At 37.7% G+C, this 22,612-nt stretch overlaps 1 protein-coding gene across 1 annotated transcript in view; it reads left to right on the forward strand.

The window, feature by feature from the left end:
* The window catches only part of HIP1 (huntingtin interacting protein 1), a 2,554,439-nt gene that overhangs the window by 615,830 nt on the left and 1,915,997 nt on the right, over positions 1–22,612 (forward strand). The window contains exon 3 of the mRNA XM_044054110.1: positions 8,037–8,179. Within this exon, the coding sequence (XP_043910045.1) occupies positions 8,037–8,179 (143 nt within the window). The remainder of the gene's footprint in view (positions 1–8,036; positions 8,180–22,612) is intronic.

Raw genomic sequence — 22,612 nt, forward strand, 5'->3', positions numbered from 1 at the left:
TTTTTTTTTTTGAGAAATATTCCGGTAACGAAGAATCCCTCTTTTAGACCAATTCTTGATCTTCAAGGCATGTTTTTAAGGAAATTAAGCTCATACTAATTTTTCACTCATTCTAGTAAGACTGGGATGTTGAAGAAAAAATGCAGCGCTGTGCTTAACTCAACCTCCTAGAACAAAAAATCTGGATAAAGCCATCAATATTGTTAGAACAAAGGCCCAAAAATAGAGGCAATTTTTAAATATTGCTTTTACAGACTTAGAAAGTTGATAGAATAACAGGTTTTGCATTAGCATGAATATTCTGAAGGGCGTGAAGTCTGAAACTCAAATGTCTGTCAATTCTCAACAATTTGCTAGAAAACCAGAATTTTATGAGGAACAGACTAAAATATAAGGCAAAAATCTGGACATTATGAGAAAATCTGGGCAATTGAGACATATAGTGCAGTGTTATAGTAAATGAGCAAAGTGATTCATCTTTAATGATAGCATAAGAAGGTAGAAATAAATACTTTTGATAGGAAAATTCTTCTAGGCAGTGTGAGAAAGTATTTAGTCCTGAGCTGTCACAGCCCTTCTTGTTTACTGTCATAAGTTTATTTTGCATGGCATGAATGAGCAGTGTGAAGAATGCAGTACTGGATACATAACCCTTGCTCATTATGTTGCTATTTAATTTAGCCTTGTTTCCTTGTCGTGTAATGAGGGATAGGGGCAGAGATGGTAATGATATTGGGGCAGCAGCATTTTATGCTATGCATTCCACTAAACAGACTGTATGTTGTGCACATTTAAGGTGTGATCGGGTGAAGGGGAAACCTCTTTGTAGCTGCTTCTTTGTGTGTCTGCTGGAAACATTTGGTTACTAATTGTGGTTGGAGATGCATTTACAATCATTAAGTAGTAAATGACTGAAAAGTTCTTTACTATTAAATGTGTCTCTGTAGTGGAGTGCCTCTATATTCCCATTTAAATAATCTGCCATGCTTCACTTCTGAAAGAAATACATACTTATAACTAAAAACACCACAACCCAGTGTACTCCAAACTTGAATAAATAAAAAAACGCTGACCAGAAAAGTCACAGCACACAGAGAGTTTAATTGTTATTATAAAACAAAAATAACGCTTAGAAAACATTTAAAAGACAAAGCCCAATACATTAAAAAATTAAAATTATTATATATGACATATCTAAAGTGCAACATTTAAAATGTTGGTACTTTTCCATTATCGGGGCAAAACTTCTAAACACGCACACAGTGATCACCCATGTGTATACCTTATTTTATTCACTTCTTGACCTCAGGCTAAGCCCATGGGGCACAAGTATCACATTTTAGTAGTATTAGGGTGACTTACTCGATGTCACACAGTAGAAGTTATAACTGCTGAATTGCTTACTCGCAAGCAGCATGCCATAGCTCTTAGCCAGAAATATTCAGATTTCAACTTGATTGGTCTTCTAGAACGGTAGCTGTTTGTCAGCTATTGAGAATCCTTATCAGTGTGTGTGTCTTCATCTATGGCTAAAGAGACATCAAGCTTGTGTCTATGTTGTGTTCATTATATGTCAATGTCTTAGCTTAAAAGTGTAATTGGGGGGTCACATAAGGTCCAGAATCGTGGATGATTTTGTAAATATTACTATGATTTACTTTGAAAGTTAAAGTAACAGTTTTTGCATAAACACACACTTTCTGAAGAAGTAGTAAACAGTAGTGTTGAAAACTGTATTATCGACTAAAATCGACTAATCCTCACTGATTTTTACCATAAAACGAACGTTTTACGAGGAACACTGCAAAAACAGCAGGCAAAATTGGGGATAGGTGTGTTAGAACTTTCTCTCACTTCATCAACTGCCAGTAATGAGATATTTAAGAAACAATCAACATGTTTGCTTGTGCATGTTCGTCTCTATCTATTATTTTGTGCTGCAATAGAAGGAAATCTTTCCCACTTACTACAAATGTATAAGAGCATATTTTTTTTATTGTTGTTGTTTTGTACGAGCTGTTCACTATGGGATTTATTGACTTCGACGAAACAGCTTACTAGAAGAAATGAAAACTGGTGTGTTTTTCTTTCCCACCCAAAAGCAGATTTATTAATATTTATACTGAGTATCTGATTTTAGGCACTATCGAGCTTGTTGGTGCTTTTAGACAGAGCTGGTTGTAGTACGTTGGTCTTTTTCATAAAAAATTTTCCACGGCAGTAAAACGATTTGTTGCGCTTTTAGTATGCAGTGCGGGAAGTAAGCACTTCACTTTGGTGGTTGACAACGGTTAATATGTTTTCATTTGCAAATAGAAATTGATATTTCTGCATGACTTGTGTGCTAATTCTTTAAAAACTGGGTATGTGTTCTCATTAAGAAACATGGGTGATCATTGTGTGCACATCATAAGTGTTGCCCCGATAACGAAAAAGTACCAAAATGTTAAATGCATCAAGTGTGGTCAACCCAAAATACAAACCTGTGTAGAACCCTCTGCAAAACCAAGCTGCCAAAAGATGCATCACAGTGGTTGACATAAAGTTTAATACTTTATATACGTATGTGTGTATGCATGTGTATATATATATATATATATATATATATATATATATATGTGTGTGTGTATGTATGTATATATATATATATATATATATATATATATATATATATATATATAATGTGTCTGTGTGTGTGTGTGTATGTATATATATGTGTGTATGTATATATGTGTGTGTATATATGTATGTATATATAGATATATATGTATGTATATATAGATATATATATATATATATATATATATATATATATATATAGACACATACACATATATGCATACTTTATAAAACCTTATTTGCATTTAATAAAATATACCAGCTGCCTTGATCCTTAAAATGGGTTTTATAGAAACAGTCATTCAATCCAGGGAATATCCCTGTATCCAAAAGCAGCTGCCAAAACAGTTCACATTGTTCTAGATGAAAATTTCCAGTTCCCTTCTCTAATAAGCACTGGAACTTTGTCAAACACTAAAAACCCAAACTTTTTAAAATCTATGTATTTAATGGAATGCTTATGCAAGGTGTTGATGCTGTGTGCCTTTTTAATGTAATAAATATGCTGGTAAATCCTTTTTCTCAATGGGCCAATCATCTTGCCAACATAAAACGCAGGGCATGAGGAGGAAAAAGCTATATACACACACCCTCTTTTGTTTCACAGTTAAAGTTCCCCCTGACTGTTAGCAGTTTAGGGGTAGCTTCCCACCATGTAGTATGTGCCCTGTAAAAATAAATCTACATTGTTTGAAGGTCCCACAGCATTTCATGCCAGCATTCCTAACTACAGTGTGTTAACCATCCCTGTTATTTTCTAAAAGGAGTTTAAGGTTCTTACTAATTTTATAAACAAATCTGGGTTGCACTGCAACCTGCTCATGCATCCCAAAAGTTCTAAAGACTGTATTCCAGCGGTTGTAATTTTTTTCACATTGGAAAAATCTCTGTAAAATTCCACTACAAAAACTTGAATCGAATTCTCATGCTTGACTGAACGTTCTTTGTTCTTTGATACATGTGAATGGCTTAAAAGTGTTCCATATTTTGTGTTTCTGTGTTCACAGATCCATTGGTAGATATCATCCACCAATGTAGATGGATAACCATGTTCAGTAAAAAGTTTAATGATAAAAGTCTTCTCCTGGAATATCTGGTCATCAGTCACTAGCCTACTCAGCCTTATTAGTTATCCTCGGACCAAGTTCTTTTTCTACCAAAGGGGGTGCTGGCTGTCAAAATGGAAGTAGGCATTAGAAAATGTTGGTTTTCTATATATATTAGACTCGTACTTAAATTAATTCTCATTTTTGTAGATAGTGACATCCAAGAAATTAATTAAATCATTATGATATTGATGGGTGGACTGAAGGAAGTTTGTCGATTGGTTTAAAAATTTGACAAAAAACAAAAGTTCCTCAACATGTCCTTTCCACAGAATGAATATATCTTCCAGATACTTTTCCACATGAGTGAACAGTGGAGATTTAAACACAGTACTGGTTTCCCAGTTCCACAGTGTCATATTGGCGCAAATGGGGAATGAAGCTGTCCCCATTGCAACACCTTGTTGTTTGTGATACTCACTGTCAGAATAGACAAAATTGTTGGTCGAGCCCATCACCATGGATTCCAAAAACCATTTAAGCCCTTGGAACTGTTTTGGCAACTGCTTTTGAATACAGGGACATTCCATGGATTGAATGACTTTGTTTCCATAAAATACATTTTAAGAATCAAGGCAGCTAGTATTTAACAAGATTTCTGTTATTTTATTAAATTTAAATAAGGTTTTATAAAGATGCATGTCCTCCCCGCGGTCGAGTGGCATTCAAAAGACATGCGTGAATGGACGTGCCTTAGTTGAATGTTGGGCTTCGAGCTGGCACCTCAGCACCATAAAAATCTACTGCCAATCATTAGCGGACCGGAGTTCTGCTGTGGTGATCCCTAACTGGGAAAAGCCAAAAGAAGAAGAACAACAAACGTTATATCAACCACAGTTGATGCATCTTTTGGCAGTTTGGTTTTGTAGAGGGTTCTACCTAGGTTTGTGTTTTGGGTTGTCCACACTTGATGCATTTAGCATTTTAAATTTTACTCTCTAGATATGTTATATATAATTAATTTTTTTAATTTATGGGGCTTTGTGTTGTAAATGTTTTCTGAGCATTAGTTTTTATTTTATAATAATTTGTGTATAATTTTTGTAATGCTTGGCACCTTTAAGGCTTTTTAAGGAATGCAGGAAGTTGCTACATTGTTTCTAAGGAAGTTCCTGCTTTACTGGAGCGAAAGCACTTAAACCAGTGGTTCCCAAACATTTTTGATTCTCGGCTCCCTTGCTGAATCCAGGTTTTCCCAAGGTACCCCCCCCCCTGCATGGTGCGCATAAAGTGCATATTTCCAGGGTTCCCAAAGTGTGCACTGCAGCGCCCTGGAGAGCCACGGCTTCCTCACAGGGGTGCCGCAAACTAATAAGCTTAGCTGCAAAATAAACCTCGAACAGTTCGCGGTTTGTTTTGCAGTTAAGCTTATTAGTTTGCTGCGAGTGTGAGTGAATGCAGGAATGAATGAAGAAGTGGCTGTGTGTGTGTGTGTGTGTGTGTGTGTGTGTGTGTGTGTGTGTGTGTGTGTGTGTGTGTGTGTGTGAATGAATGAATGAATGCAGGTATGAATGAGGAAGTGACTGTGTGTGTGTGTATGTGATTCACACCGCTCAACTGTACAGATGTTCGCAGAATGTCCAGATTTTTCCTCATATTTTTGGTGTGTTCCTCCTAAAATCTGTACTTTTCTGGCAAATAGTTGAGGATTGAAGTCATTTAAATAATAACAAACATTTGAGTTTGACTCCACATCCTTCAGAGATTTCATGCTAATGCAAAACCTATTAATCTATCAACTTTCTAAGTTTGTAAGAACAATATCTCCTAGTAATCTTTCTGCATTCAAAGACAACCACAACACAGTGCTTTTGTATGAAGATGTATGACACTGTGATGGGTAGTATCCATTGTCATGCTAATGATCTAGTCAGCCACGTGCTCTCTCCTAGAACTACCTGCAGTAAGGCATTTATGTAACATGGCTGCTGTCAGTAATGACATGGCCAAAAAGCTTTTCATCCATTGCAGTAAAGATAAGAGCTGGGGCATAGTGTTAGGGGGGGTTCTGAGAGTGTTTGTGTGTGGCAGGGGCCACATGGGAGAGTGTGTGTGTGTTTGTATGTCTGTCTGGGAGGTTGCAGTATGGGTGTTAGCAAGGGGGTTGATTAGGTGCGTGTGTGTGCATGCGTAAGCGTGCGTGCCTGTGTGTGTGGGTTGGTAAATACCATAAGGTGGGGAGGGGACTCTGTGTTGGGGTGGCTGTCATATTTCTACATAACCCTAGACTAATAGGCAAAGCCTGCAACATTGGATTGGGAAGATCACTAGCCACTGGGGCTAATCCTATAGACATGAGTTGGGGGGAACCACTAGCCACCAGGCATAACCCTACAGACACGGGTCAAGGGAATACTAGACTCCACTAGGCACTTAATATAAAATAATGAGACAGTACCAGAGAATAGTACAAGTAGTGGACCACAAAGACACTAAAAGGGATTCCAATCCTGTACCCTCCCACCTCTAATCAAGGGTATTAGTCATCTGCACCACCATTAAATACCAGGGTTGCAACTGAAAAAAAAAAGTAAATTCAAAAGGGGGCTGAAAAGGATTTGACCCTAGCCCCATTACCACAGGAAATCCCTGCATTAACCCACTGTGCTAATTTATAAGTTAGTGCATTGAGGCTTTTTTTAAACAAATATTGAGGAACTTGGGCATTATTTAATGCCTGAAGCAGTCTGTGAAGTACATGAGAGGGGAACAGGAAACATTAGGCTTTCCTCTCAACCTCATAGCACAAACAGTCAAGACAAAACCAAAATTAATGGTGGGACACAATTAAGAACAGATTGTAATTATTCCTCCTGCAAACTTAGAAAATTGGTAGCATAAGAGCTTTTGTACTGCCATGGATGATGGATATGACGTGGGAAGACCTAATACCCGGCATTAATGACTAACTTTTCATCCATGAATTAATAGGGCAGGGAGAAAAAAGATATTGGGGCCTTTCTGGCAACAGCAACCGGTACTGAGTATGTAGTGTGTGTGTGTGTGTGTGTGTGTGTGTGTGTGTGTGTGTGTGTGTGTGTAAACTGGGGGGGGGGGGTCTGTGCTAACACAGTGCAATACCCGTCAGTATTACTACCATAGAAAAGTGCTGATCTCTACTCACAGTAGTTAACAATGATTCAGAAACTTGCAAATTAGCCATTAATGAAGCTTTTCCTTGTTGTGGCTAAAGGGTCTCCGAATCACACCTATTGTCTCGAGCATTAGGATTCTTTCTAAATCCCCAGGTATGTCTTTCAAACTCTAATGCTTTTATCTTAGCATGTAACGCTGTCATGTATAAAGGTTTACCCTAAATGCCTGTGCTTTTTTATCCATGCATCACTTACTTATAGCTGTTATAATTAATTTGTGTTCTCATATGCAAGTGAATTTTTTTCTGCTTCACTTTTGCTTCAATTCCAGCTGCCAGTGGAGTCTTACCTTTTGGGTTTAGAGCACTCTGTGTTCATGTATTGCTGAGGAGTCCAGAGCAGGAGGGCAAGAGCCAACTAGGTGGGGTGGCATAATAGCAGCCATGAAGAGTTTTACCATCGCCAGTGTCCTGTCAGTAAGATTATTTCCGATGAAGAACCTACCCCCCCACCTTGTACTGACTAATATGAGTTTCAGTTTCATCACAGGATGTTCAGTGCTTATATTGTGCATGTGTGTTATTCTTCCATATACCTGATATGAAGTCTACCATCTCTGACTTGAAAGTACCGGGCCTACATCACCTGGTCAAGGTCTTCCCAAAATTGTGCAAGACTTTGGTTATATGGTAACAATGGACTAATGAGAGCTACCATTCCCTTCCCCCATGATGGGCAAGTTGGCATTTGCCACCCAGTGCCATCCTCATCTAACTGGCTGTTTCAACTCCTGAGCCACTTTTCGAATTCTTATAATTTCGGTCATAATCATTGATTTAATCCCCCTGTGCCACAAAGCTGAAATATATACATAACTCAAAATCAAGTGATTTTTTTTTTTCTGTATACTAACGGACTTGAAAAAAGAATTATTGTCATTGCTTTTCCAATTACTTTTTTAAAGCATTAGATACCTGAAAGTATAAATGTGTCTGATTATTGTCAGTCTCTGGTTGTTCTGGGAATCATGCTATTGAGTCAGTGAAGGTTGTTCTATGCCTGATATAATTGAATGTGTCTATTTTCAAATATTGTTATTCAGCCATTTTGAAATTGGAATAATACAAAAATTAGGATGGTACCATTCCCAGAATACAATTTATTACTGCCAGTTGTATAGAAATGTAAATATATTTTCCTTAACAGTTTTATTCACCGTGCATCTTAGGAACGCATCATGAGAAAGGAGCTCAAACCTTCTGGTTAGTAGTAAATCGCCTCCCGCTTTCTAGCAATGCTGTTCTGTGCTGGAAATTCTGCCATGTATACCACAAGCTGCTTCGTGATGGACATCCCAGTGTGAGTAATAGCTTAACAAACATTATGCAGTGCATTTTTCTTCTCGTATCAGTTATCTGCAATCAACTCATTCTTCAGAAAGCTAACACAATTCTTGGATGTGTCCTTTCTTTTATGTTCAGTTGCTGCTGTCTGTCAGAGATTTAAAAAATTTGCTACAAGGACAGCATTGTAATTCAGGTTTGGTTTAAGACACTGAACTTAATGATAATGTGAGAAATATAACTAAAGAGCTAGAGGCAAGCATCATTTGTGTCAGGTATTACTAATCTAAATGCAAAAACAAGTTATCTGATTATTTTTATATTTCATAACATGGAGAGTAAGCAAGATGGATGTTGCTGAAGTTCATCACAGAGATATAGCATATGTTTGCCTGTTGCACAGCTCTATAAACCCAGCTGACTTTGTAACTCCATCTTCTGATTAGTAACTACGGAAGCCTGGCATAGTTTCAATTTATTTAAAGGAGTCAGCCATTTCAGTGAAAGAAAAGTTTGAATTTTCATTGCATTAAGTTTGTTGTCACCACTGGATGACCTTAGAAATGTCTGTCCTTCCTGTCCATCCAGTAATACATTTGATACTTTGTTTATCTTTATGTGCTGTGTTACTGGCAGCCCTGTTACTTTTCAAGGTAACTAAGGTATGTGCTTCATTTATCACTTAGTGCTCTCATTTTGACAGTAAAAACACCTTGATAGTTTCTGAGCTTTTTGTTTCTATATATCAATATTTAATATATATGGAGATCTAGTTTGTGGGCTGTTAAGCATCATTTTCTAAGATTGTTGCATTGTGTCGGACAGCATATATTAATGGCCAAAAGCTGTGAAAGATTGAGCTTGCCCATTAACTCAGATGCAAGATATCTAATCTCTCACGTACACACACTCACTCACTTCAATCTGCGTTCATTTGTCCCTTGTTAAGTAGAGTTGCCTGGGAGAGGGGAGAATGTATGTGTAGAGTTTACTGCTCAAATGTCACTAGGTGGCTTGTAAGGTAATGACGTAATGGACCAAGGGTGCTGAAATTACCAAAGTTGAGAGCATGCTCAAGGAAATGTGCTGTCATCTGCCTGGAAAGATCAGTACTAATACTGTACCCCCAGAATTCTGAATGGTACCATTTTGAGAGAGAATTTCTGAAAGTGTGGTCTGGTGGTTCTTGCTTTTGAGTTTGCTACTCGGAGTTAAAAAGTTATTAGAAATTGTTATGGGGTGCAGGAAGCAAAGTTCCTATGAAAAAAGCTATGAAAAGATATTCTGATGCTTTAGCATATTCAAGCTTAAAATTCATGATTGAATGCCAAAAAAATTTGCTGTGCTTATCTCCCTTCCGACCATGATTCATTGCACATTTGCACCTTATGAAATGCTTAGACTGCATAAATGCAAAAAAAAAAAAAGACTATCCACATATATTACTGCTCTAGCCTTAATTATCTAAACTCTGCCCAAATTGTAAGATGTTCTTTGTAGGGAAGAGAGAAGAATTGGGTTGAGAACAGGTAATGAGTACAAAATGGGTAAAATGAGTGAAAGCTCAAGCCAAGGGCAGATAGTAACCAAAATGTAATAAACTGCTTAGATGTTTGTGTGAAAATCAGGTCTGTGCTTTTGGATCATAAGCTGATTGAATAGGACTTACTTGAGCTTTTTGTCCCTATGCAACTGTGCAAAAATGAGGAGGAGGAGGAGGAAGACACTGGCAATGATTCTGGGGAGCACTGATGACATATAATCCAGTATTTCATTCTCCATACTCGGTTTCCTTTCTGAAAATACATCCTTAAAACTTTCTAAATTAAATTTACAGTATAGTAAGTTCATTTATCCTCCTAAAATCCTAAAGCGTGATTTAAATTTGCTTGTGGTACCATCTGTACTACATAGTATGCTTTTAATGCATAATGCGGAGACTTGACAGTCATAAGAACTTTATATTTTGTGGTGGTCATTTGCTAAAGAAATTACATCTGTTTCATGTTGTGGGAAATTCAGCTGTCTGTTTATGATTAGCACAATCCTTGATTCAAGAATGAGCCTTGGCTAGTAGCTGGTCAACAGGCAGAGGTCAACCGAGCATCTAACTGCTGCCTTCACCAAAGTGACAAAAAGTGAAGTTGTTCAACTCCTAGAATCAGTCATACATTGCAACTGTGCCAAAATAGTAAGGCTTTTGTGACAGGGAGATCTAATGATGTCTGTTGGATCCAAATGTGCAACAGAATTATACCTGTTGAATATTTAATTTAGAGCAGGGAATCCGAAGCCAGTTGTTAGTGGTATGATGGTACTTTTGCCATTCAGCTTAGTATCTTGACTTTTTGCTAACCAGCCCTGAGCTTCATGCTGCCAAATCATTAGCATATGTAGATAGTCACCACTTTTCTAAGGATTACACTTGAAACCAACCAGTTTAATAATGAATTAACACAGGGACTTAGTACAGGTAGTCACTGGAGGCTTGGGGAATTGGAGAATTAATTGCCATTAAAAAATCCAGAAAGCACTTGATATAGAACTTCAAATGGAAATATTTTTAAAATGGTTGATTGAGTGATTAAGTAATTAATTTGCCTTACAGAATTCCTTCACTAAATTCATGTGTAATATCTGATTGGCCTTTGTAAATTTCTGCATAGTGTTGCTGCGTGGGGTTGTGTCTCCATTACCTCACTCTCGTGGAACAGCAAGGACCTCGCATGATGGCAGTACTGCTGATACCCACTTGTCCTGTTTGTTCTAGGCCCATGGGAGCTGGGTAATCCCAGGCCTGGGGAGAGCTGTGTGGTTCATTCATTTCCACCCTACCTTCTCATCCTCAGTAGCACCCCCTTACACCTTAGCAGCTGCACAGAGCCCACCATTGCATTCCCTCATAGGGATGCATGACTGTGCATGCCAAATTCCCATCAGCTTACTGGTGCTAACCACTGTGACTGTACAGGCTTATTTGGCTAAGCCTCCACTGGCAACCCCTAGCTCTTCCACTAGGTGTCACCTTATGCGGTGACCAACCACACACCCCCCAAGATTGTGTGAACTGGCAGTTGCTGCTTACTCCTTATCTTCCTCGTCAGCTCGTATTGGTGCCTAAGATGCTACTTGAACACAGATCACACAGCAGCTGAATTTTTTTTTTTTTTTAAACAAGAAGCATCTGTATTAAATTATCACTTATGACATAGGCAATCGTACATTTATATAAATGAAAAATGACATACTGACACAGTCCTAGCTGCAGTATTTTACATCACAGGCCGTACTGACACAATCTTAGTTGGAAGCATTATACATCACTTATAATCTCCCCAATCATAGTCAGTCAGACATTACATAGCTCATTCAACTCCTGCCTTATTTTAAACCTCATTCATCTCCTGCGTGTATTGTTTCCACATTTCCCATTTTTTTCTTATGTAATTTGCTCCTACCATTTTCCAAAGATTTCAGTTCCAGTTGTTTTACCTCTATTACTATATTCAATACTTCAAGTACAGCTGGTTGAGACTTTGATTTCCATTTTCTAGTAATTGCTTTTTTGGCAGCCACCATAATTGGACTTGGCAAGGCCTTACTATGTCAAGGCATTTCCAGTTCTGTATCATAGCTCAGAAATATAATTTCCCTAGTTACTTCAATTATGTCACCCAGTATCTCTGATAGAGTTGTTTGCAGGAAATCTTTAGTCTGCCAACTCATTACACTCCCAGAAAATATGTTCCCAATTATCTCTTTCTTCCCCATCACACCTCCAGCATTTTGCTGTCTACCTGAGGAAAAATTCCCTGGCATCTACTTTGAGTATAAAAATATCTATGTAAATATTTCTAAACAAAAATCCTAAGTCTTCTAGATTTTGTTGCATATTTGGGGACAGACATATACTCCCCGTTGTTTCTTTGTAAATTGCTTATCCAGTCTGTCTTTCCAATCCTTTCTAACCTCCTCTGATTGATTCTTATAGTTGTCATGCAATATTTTGTATGCTCTACTAATTATTCCTTTTTTAACGATAGCTTCTGTTCTGGATTCTGCTAAAAACTCTACCATTCTTTCATTTAGTACCTCCCCCATTTCTTTCTATTTACCAATACTCTGATATCCATCTTTGATAGGGAAGACAATCTCTAATCTGCAGCCCAAATAAATTCTTGGCATCCTCCCATTATGTTACCTTTCCCTGTCTAATTTGCTCCGAATAACTTGGTTCCTTTGCCTGTTTTCTCCAATAAATTCCAGACCATTTTGCCTTTTGTTTGTATCCCTAGCTGCAGTTGTCCCTATCGGTAGAATCTCCTTTTTTCCTTTCCCGTGTTGGCTTAGTTCTTAGAATACTTTCTGCTACTTTATGAATATAATGTTCTGTATGCTTATTGTTATCCGTAAAGGTCTGCATCCAAAATCCCAGTGTCTCCTTATTTCTTGAGCTTCCCCTGTTTCACCATCATTGCTTTCCACTTTGAATTATGGGTTTCTGCTTGTGCTATGCATAGGTGCCTTAACTGTGTAGCTCTGAAATACTCCATACAAATCAAACAATCGCAGTCTGCCTTGTTCTATTAGATTCTTGCCATCTTCCCCTCCCAGATAAAATCCTTTAGTTCCCTATTAATTGCTATCCACAACTTCTCATCTGGTTGATAAATGTATGCCTGACCTGTGTATAAGATTAAAGGGATTAAAAACATTTTAACTGCTTGTATCTTACTATCCATATCCATGTAACAGAGCTTCCAGTTTCTCAGTTTTTGTATTTATCTTTTGTTTAGTCTTTTCCAACATATCCTTAGCTGCCACACCAGAATCATTTTTAATCCATGCTCCTAAATGCTTCATTTTATCATGTCCCCATAAATATCGATATCGCTGAACCAATTCATGTCTGGATATATACTTTAGCGTATTGCCTTTATTTTCGATTCATTAATTTTTGTATCCCAAAAAGATATGTAAATGTTCACAACACTGTAATGTCCTTTTCTGGTTTTGTCATGTATAAAATATAATCTGCAGATAGACAGCTTTTGACTACCATACCAATTATATATTTGAATGTCTGAGTCCCTTATTTTCTTTCCAGTGGTTCTACATATAATACAAATAACAAAAGGGAAAGAGGACACCGCTGCCAGGTCCTTCTGCTCAGGTAGATATCAGAGAGGAACCCACCTATGTTGATTTTTGCCTCTGATCCTTCATATATCCTTCTAATCAACCTTATAATTTTATGAAGGAATGCAAATGCTTCCACTGCCCTGCTCATAAAGTCTCAGCTTACTCTGTCAAATGCTTTCTCTACATCAAGACCCACCAATAACAGTGGTATTTTCTTGCACTCTGCTTCCATCTGGATCATCAGTATTCTGTTAATGTTGTCAAATGTTTGCCTCCCCTCCAGAAAACCCACATGAATCAATATCTTATCAGTTTTGGCATCACCTTTGCCATTCTTTTAGCCATTATAGACATAAACATTTTATAATAATGGTTTAGTATTGAAATGGCCTGTATGAAGCTGGATCCAATGGATCTTTACCCTCTTTAGGTATTACAGCTACCACCACTTTCATCCAGCATGTTTTGATCTTCTCCTCCTCTTAAAATACTTTTAAACAAAACCTTCCACATCTTTATCATTTTTTTCCCTCCTAGCTTCCAAAAGTCCACAGGAATACTATCTATTCCTGGAGAATTTCCTGTAGGTTGGTTATGCATCACCATTTTTCTCTCATCTCCTTCTATTCTAACTGTTAGTAATTGAGCCTCATCTACCTCTAACCTTGGCATATTTAATTCTTCCATAAACATTTCCAGTTGCATCTTTTTTTGATTTTCATATGTCTCTGCTTTATACAGACTTTCAAAGAATTTCAGAAATGTTTCTAATACTTGTACAGGATCTGTTGTTATCTTCCTTTGTTATAGGCTCCCTAAGCTTGGAGACGGTCCTTTCTACTTTCTGTTGCCTGAATCATTATGCTAAAAGGTTTTGTTCTCTATAGAGTTATCAAAAATGGGTCTATATTAGATGATCAGACTTTCAAAAGTTCTACTGTTGTATGGCCGACACCATATGATTGAACTTTTAAAAGTTTGAAAATCTAACAAAAAATAATTAAATTCCACAAGTAACCTACCTGAACATTTTAAGCAGGAGGGCAAGCCCCCTGTACCCCCCACACCCCCCGCTCTTTAACTTTACTAACTCTGAGATCACACTACAGTGCAGAAAAGGGAAATCTTCCCATTCCGTGCTGTAAGGAGATCTCCGTTAAAACATTTGAACTTTCAAAAATTCGATCATATGGTGTCAATCATATGATAGTTGAACTTTTGAAAGTTTGATCATCCAATGTAGACCCATCAAAAACTGCTGCTTAACAATAGTGTTTCTAAACTCTCATATATTTTTGAGTAATCCCTTATTTTCTCTTTAGGATTGTGCAGTTGCACGTCTTCTTGTTCTCTTGTAGTCCCCCTATTTTGCAGTACGTTAACATTTGGCAATACCTCTAAATACTTTTTTCTTTTATTTCCACCATATTTTAAACTTCACTTCAATTTTATCCAACTCTGTAGCTATATTTTCAGATGAAATTTCGATCTTCTCAAATAGCTCCTAAATAACTTCCACTACCCATTTCTTAAATTCCTGTATCTTCATCAGATAGGTGGGAAAGTACCACTGTCTAAGTTTTATTTTATAAACCTGTGTTCTTATTTTCATTATTGACAAATGATCTGAAATAGTTATTGTATAGTTATCAAGACCTTCAATTAAATGTACATGTTCCTGTGAAATTGTAAATTCTCTGTAGCCTAGACCAGTTTTTATATCTTGGAGAATAATGTGCAAATTCACTCCAAACTCCTAGTGCTGAATTCACATCTCCCATGCCAAATATTTTCAAAAATGTCTTTAAAAATCTACCCTCCTTTGTTATATTTTCTCTTCTGGGCCCCCCAGACACATCTTTAGTGTTGTAAATCAAAGTCCAATCCCCGCCTACAAGTAATATTTCTTGCTGGATGCCAATTAGTTCTCCCAAAATTTTCTTATGCTCCATTATAACAGTTTTATGTAGAATATAAATGCAAGCCAGTGTAATCCTAGTCCTCTGCCATTAGCCCCTTAATACTACAAATTTATCATTATCTTTTTATCCTCTTCTATCACTATTGGAGCTCCTCTTGTAATTAATATAAGTACTTCTCTTTTCCTTTGCCGCAGGTATTCTGCTAAATAACCATCCTCAAAACCTTTCTTTATCAAATTCAGATTTTCAGTTCTTTCCAAGTGTATCTCCTGTAGCATGGGTATTTGCACTCTACAGTTTAATATAGTCCACTACTGTTTCTATTTTGTATTTCTGTGAGACAATTAACATTTAAAGACATTGCAGAAAGCATCATTGTCTTCAATATTTCCACATTTTATGTATAACAACTTTTTTGTTAAATGTGTAGTTCCAGCTTTTGTGTTACATGCATACACTGTTTGGCAGGTTGATCTTTTATACAGTTGTTTTTTGTCATATCCAGTTGAGCCTATGTCACATCTTAAAAAACTTATTGTTTTGTTGAAGGCCCTCAAAAACACATCATAATTCCCCCCATAGAACTTGCGTTAATAATGATGCACAAAACAATGTACATCTTCAACTGTTGATGTTTTACCCTCCTGATAGGAACAAATGTTCCAGACTGACAGCTGCACTTGTAGACTTGTGTTAACCTAAAAGAAAGATGAATAAAAACATAAGCTGACAAACTGTTTAAAAAACAAAAACAAAACAAGGCAAACAGGCGCTATACTAGAACCGTAAACAATGTATTAATCCTATACGCGAGTGCTTTCTTTTAACGAATATTAAACTTCATCAGACAACTTCTCAGCATTAAAACTCCATTTAAATATTTTAAAAAGACTGCTAAATTGTTTTAGAACTGGAAATGATGCAAAATACCTTCCTATGTGTAAGAAAGACATTAAAAACAAATCACAATTAAAAAATATATGGAAAATGGATTACATGTTAAAATGTAAAAACAAATAGGTTGATAGATTTGCAGTGTGTTTGTGTGTGTGTGTGTGTGTGTGTGTGTGTGTATATATATATATATATATATATTTTTTTTTTTATTATTGCGATTTGTTTTTAATTTTTATAGATAGGAAGGTGTTTTTGCATAATTTCGGTTCTAAAACAATCTGGCAGCTTTTTAAAGTATTTAAATGGAGTTTTAATGCTGAGAAATTGTCTGATGAAGTTTAATATTCATTAAATGAAAGTGCTCATGTACAGGATTAATAAATTGCTTGCGGTTCTAGTATAGCTTTCATTTTGCCTTGCTTCGTTTTTGTTTTTTAAACCTAAAAGAAAGGTTATCCTTGCGAAGATGCATGGTGCCACCTTAGCTTCTACCAGATGCTGTCTGGTTTTGTCATATCTTTATAATTCTCTTAGCTCGGACAAACACTTGAATGTTTTCAGAGAACATTATCTCCTAGCCATTTCCCTTTGTCAGATTGTATCCTTGAGACATGAAAACCAAATGCATAATTGCCAAGCATACATTTATTTACTGGAGAAAAAAGCCTTATAAAGTGCAATATTCTTTTTCATTTACTTGCTTTCTCGTAAAACATTTTACTAGATCAAGCTAATGGCCTTAATCCAGTTATATCCCTATGCAAGATTGAAAAAAAGCACTAACTTTTCTTTTGTCATTTTCTTTTAACCAGATTTTTTACATTGCAGTAACTACATTTCTTAAAACTGAACAGGGAGATGGAAAAAAAAACAGGAGTACCTTTTTATATTAATACCCCCATTACACTTAAAAATAAGTGAAAAAAATACTTTGTAGCATACAGAGAAAATCATGCACTATTAAAATGGTACTATTAAGAAAAAATGTTGTTTTAATTACAATTAAGTTTCACCCTTGTCTTTCCTTGTCCTAAGTATTTTTTCCAGCCATTAATGACATGAAGTAGGGCATATGGTTTGGAGTCCAAGTTTAACAAAGTCCAAAAAAGTCCATTATTTCCATATTTGCTTGTAGTGTCAAGTTTCACAAATAAAATTATTGCTTTGTAATCCTACATTTGTCAATGTCCAAGTTACTGGTTTTATTCTTGTTCAGCTCCATCTCCCAAATCCTGCCTCTGCTTCATTTCTAGCATACGGTTGATTGTTCTAATCGACTGTTGTGTTTTTGGTTCTTCTCTCAAGTGTTTTCCATTGAAACATTGGAAAAGGTTTCACTGGCACAGTCTCTCTGTGCTCTTCATTACTACAAGTACAAGAAGCAGCATCTCCTTCTGTTTCATAGCTCACTTTTTTAGCATGTACTTCATCAAAATATGATTTTGTTCCTCCAGGGAAAAATATTTTGAAGATACCTGGGTACAGCAGTTTGAATTTCATGCATGCTTCTCAACATTCCCGGAATAATAGAAGAAATTTACTCCTTTTCTCTGGGTGAGCAATTAATAGTCATTCTCCCCAAACATTCTGCTGTCTCCCACTTTTAGTACTTTGTCCTTTTGACACAGTTTTGTTAGAATCAACTCCTACTGCTAATAAGATTTCATCTTTACCATTAAAGGTCTAGGTTGCTTTTTATAGCCAGGGTTGGAGCATACACACAATGTGCCCTTTCATTTAACAATTCCTTTTGTGGAATACCAGTCCAGTTGCTTATTTGTGCTTTCATAAACTTAATACATTCTGTTCCTTCCAGCTTCTCTGGTACAGCAGAAAATCTCAGGTTTTCCTTTTGTCTTCTGTCCTCTAATTATATATTTTTTGAAACATCTCTTCTTGTGCAGTCTCATATGTAGCCAGCCTTTTCTTCATTTTGACCTCTGAGATTTGTAGTTGTATCACCTCATCTGAATATCTTTGTAAAGCTTCTTCCATTTTTCTAGCCTTTTCTTGTTTGAGTTGACATATTCCATCAGTTTTTCATTCATTTTAATCAGGTCTGTGTGCACTTGCCTTATAGTCTCCTGTAGGTTAATGGAAGTCATGTCTGAAGCTTGCACTGCTTTTTGCTGAACAGTTGCAGTACTATTCCGAAGCACTGTTTTTCCTTGCCTTTTGTAGGTGATTTTCCTTCAGGTCCTCTGCATTTCTTTTTTCCTGGTATCTAGGCATTGCATTTACTAGCCAGTTAACTGAAATTTACCCAGAAGTATAGGTCTACTGGGTTTCTTTAAATTTCTGTTTTCACACTGAGAAAGTTAAAATTAAGCTACAGTTAACTTTCTCCCTTGTCTTTCCCTGTCCTAAGTATTTTTTCCCAACCATTAATGTCATGAAGTAGGGCATATGGTTTGGAGTCCAAGCTTAACAAAGTCTAAAAAAGTCCATTATTTCTATATTTGCTTGTACTGTCAAGTTTCACAAATAAAATGTTTGCTTTGTAATCCCACATTTGTCAATTTCCAAGTTACTGGTTTTATTCTTGTTCAGCTCCATCACCCAAATCCTGTCAGCCATCTTAGAAGTCCCAGACAGTGGTCTGTTTTTTTGAGATATATTTTGGCTTCTATATGTATATTTCCTTGTCTGCTTGTAATAACACATAGACCCATGTAGTGGTCTTAATGCCAGTAAATGCTTGTACACAAAGATACTGTTCAGACATCATCATTTTACTGCTGATTTTATTTCATGCTTAGATAAAACTACAAAATGAGGTAAGCACTAAAGCATATTTTATTTCATTGGGAGTTTTATTTGTATGGATATTTAGATTTTGTTTTATTTTAATTAAGTGATCAGTGGGTTTAGTAGTTCAGAACAGCTGCAGTAGTAGTATGCATAGTTTTTTCATGTTTCACTGTTGCAGTCATCACATGTGGGTTATCCCTGCCAGGGTAGCCGTCTGCCGGCCCAAATACCAGAGGTTTAGTATTTCTGCTTCAGTTGCTGTCACTTCAGAACTGACGTCAGGTCGTCAGTAATATAAAGTAAGGCAACCAATGCCATTACATCAGTCTTTCTTGCCATGGAGCCCAAAGCAGAAGCAGTTTGCATGAGTGCTGGTCGGCCGCTACCTAAGTTTTGTCTACTGAATTGAAACTGAAGTCTTCTAAAGCCAAGTACCCCATTGGGGATCCTTTTTTCTTGCACTAACCGATGTCAGAAAAAGTTAATAATTGTCTCACCTGTGGAAAGCAAATACCACACCAAGACTATCTTTCTTAGTGCCTCACTTGTTTAGGCCCAGACCATGACATCCCCCATTGTCACTTCTGTGCTTTGTTCAACGCCAGAACTATCCATCATTGGGCCCTCATTGTAGCTAGATATTTTCGCTTACAGTCCTCGAATTCCGATATGGCTTCCATAAGCCACCCGACAGCAGGTCTTCCGAAAAAAACATAAAGGTAAAGATAGATAAAGACTGCACATGTCCAACCCTACCAACGAAGCTTCCGTTAAGCTAGTCATTAGTTCTTGGGTCCTCAGTGAGGTGCTTTTGCAGACCCTGATGCCTGCTTCTGTGGATTTGCAGGCCACTACCGAGACCCTTTTGGAGTCCGGTATGCCGCAAATCTTTTCTTCGACTAAGGATCCTGCAATCACTGAGCAGGCACTGGCTTAAAATAACATCTTTTGTGTTTCTTAGGCCCCACCCCAGAAACCAACGACCTAATCTCTGGCACCTGCTTCCTTGCCTCAGTCTCAAATGCTTAAAATGGAGGAAGACCTTATCATGCTGATCAGGGGAAGCCAAGCTTACCCCCTCCAAAAGGAAAAGAGATCTGTCCCCTGTAGTTTTGTCTGAACAAGAGTCCGATGACTCTGATGCATCTTAATATGAAGACATGCAACCCCTATCTACTTATGAGGATTCTGATGCAGAGGATTCCATCCCATCAGCCTCTTCCCCCCAGAGGATTTTTCCTTTGGGGAGACCCTTCATACCTTAAGGTATCATTTCCAGTGGGAGAGTCAAGACTACCCTCAGTCTAAAAAGAGACTCAGGGAATTCTTAGATCTTACACAGCACAGAACCTTGGGCATTCCTCCAATTCTGGATTTTATGGAGGATGGTTTCCTGGAATCTAGTTTGACTCCTGACACCCTCCCTCCTGCACCCAGAAAAACAGACAGGTACTATATAGTCCCTGACTTGCACAAATTTCTTTTTAAAATTCCTACTGCTGACCCTGAGGTAATTTCTCAAGGGCCTAAAGGGATTAAAGCAACCTCTGCTAAGAATCCCACCCCTTCAGATAGAGATTACTGAGCATTAGACAGATGGGGTAAAAAATATACATCTCAGCTACTCTTGCTATCAGGGCACTAAATTGTCAGTTTCATATGCTAAAATTTCAGAAACATACAATGGAACTCCTCAAACAAAAAATGTCTTCCTTTCCAGCTTGTGCAGAATCTAAAGAGTTGCAAGAGTTAATCCATTCTGCAAGTCAAGTAACTAAAGACACCTTGCACTGTGGTTTTGACACCCTAGAAGCTTCTTGCAGAGCAGCAGTCACTGGATCTGTCATTAGAAGGCATGCATGTCTTAAGGAACAGCCCCTGCCAGACCTTGTCAAATCTAAATTGTTGGATGCCCCCTTGCACAAAGACAACTTATTTGGCACTAAGGCAGAAGAGGTCTTAAAAAAGATGGAAGAAAAAGCAAAATCTATGCAGACAGTTAAGGATTTCTTACAGGTCCAGCCACCCAGGCTCAGCAGGTATTGTCCCACCAAGCACTGGTCCTTTCCTGCTGCCACTATGCCAGTCCAGCCCAGGCCCCAGGGCCACCATTACCAGTGACCACTAGGTTCTCCACATACTGTCTCAGGGATACAAATGTTCCTTCCACACCCTTCCAATCCCAAAAGGGTTCCCAGATCTACCTCCAAACCTGTGGGCAGAGGCTCAAAAGCAAATCCTTTCCCTGCTTTCTGTGAGGGCAGTAGAGCACGTTTCTGCAGAATAGATAGGCCAAGGTTTCAACTCCAGACTTTTTCTGGTGCCCAGAAAAGATGGCACCTGGCACCCCATCCTCAGTCTATCCATTCTAAGCACCTTCCTGGTGATCCCAAAATTCAAAATGCTTACCCTCCAGCAGCTACTACCCATGCTCTCCAAGGAGGCTTGGCTAGCAACCCTAGATCTAAAAGAGGTCTACCTCCACATTCCTATCAGGGAATCATGCAGGAAATATCTCAGTTTCAGGACAGGATCTCAACACTTTCAGTTCTCTGCCCTTCCCTTTGGCTTATCTACTGCTCCCAGAATTTTCACAAAATGATTGGCTCTGGCCATTGCCTTTTGCAGACAAAGGAATATCCAGATTTACCCATACTTAGATGACTGCCTTATTCAGGCAGACAGCCAGGAAAAGCTGCTGAAGCACCTGGCCTTTGTAAAGACTCTACTAACCTCCCTAGGGTAGACAATCAATGAAAAGAAATCCAGACAGGTGCCCATCCAAAGGATTATCTTCCTGGGAGCAAGCTTGGACACAGCATCCCAGATGGCATCCCTTACACCAGAAAAAACAAATTTTCCTGACAAACTACTTCTCTCAACTAGCCACCAGATCCCAGTTATCTGCAAGGAAGATCCTGCTAGCTCTGTGTTTCATGGCATCTTGCATACTACTCATTCCATATGCCACTGCATACGAGGAAACTTCAGTTGTACCTAAAAAGCCTTTGGTGTCAACATTTTCTATTACTACTACTTACCTAAACTATCTCTCTCACTTCTTGTTTCACTCTTTTTTCCACCTAGCTCTCTCTTCTCCCCTCTCACCTTCGCCTTCTTCCTTACCTGTTAATTATCTTAACGTGCTCTCTTCTCATCTAACCCATCCTATTCCTTACCTAATTCTTATTACTCTACTTTTATTTCCTCTTATTTTGTATTCTTATCTATAAGAATTTTTATCCTGTATAATGTTGTTTGAATTTCTCTGTGTGTGGTAGTAACTCTTTCTTGTTGTACTAATTTATTTGAAGAGTTTTAAGAATTTTGCTGTTTTTAACTATTACTAACCTATGTACTAATTGTTTTATTGCTATGTATGTTGATTTTTTACATATGTATTAATTTGTACTTTCTCCTCGGGCCTCTACTGAAAATGGAAATATCTCCAGCTAGACTAGCCCGGTCAACAAATGTAAAATAAAAATAAAATTGTCCAGACCTGGAGACTCTTATAATTCCTTGCCTCAGAAAAGATTTTCTTTGGTGGGCAACAGCATGCTTCCACAATAAGGGACTACCTTTCTCGCTACTCCCCCGCCACCCAAACCATCACCACAGGCTCATCAGACTATGCTTGGGGTGCACACCTGGATGGCAAGGCCAATGAGGCCCGCATCAAATCCCTCTGCACATCAACCAAAAAGAGATGATGGGTGTCCAGCACGCCTTGATAG

The sequence above is a fragment of the Protopterus annectens genome, chromosome 13.part0 (genome assembly GCF_019279795.1).
Source record: "Protopterus annectens isolate FY-2018-M chromosome 13.part0, PAN1.0, whole genome shotgun sequence".
NCBI classification, from domain to species: Eukaryota; Metazoa; Chordata; order Ceratodontiformes; family Protopteridae; genus Protopterus; species Protopterus annectens.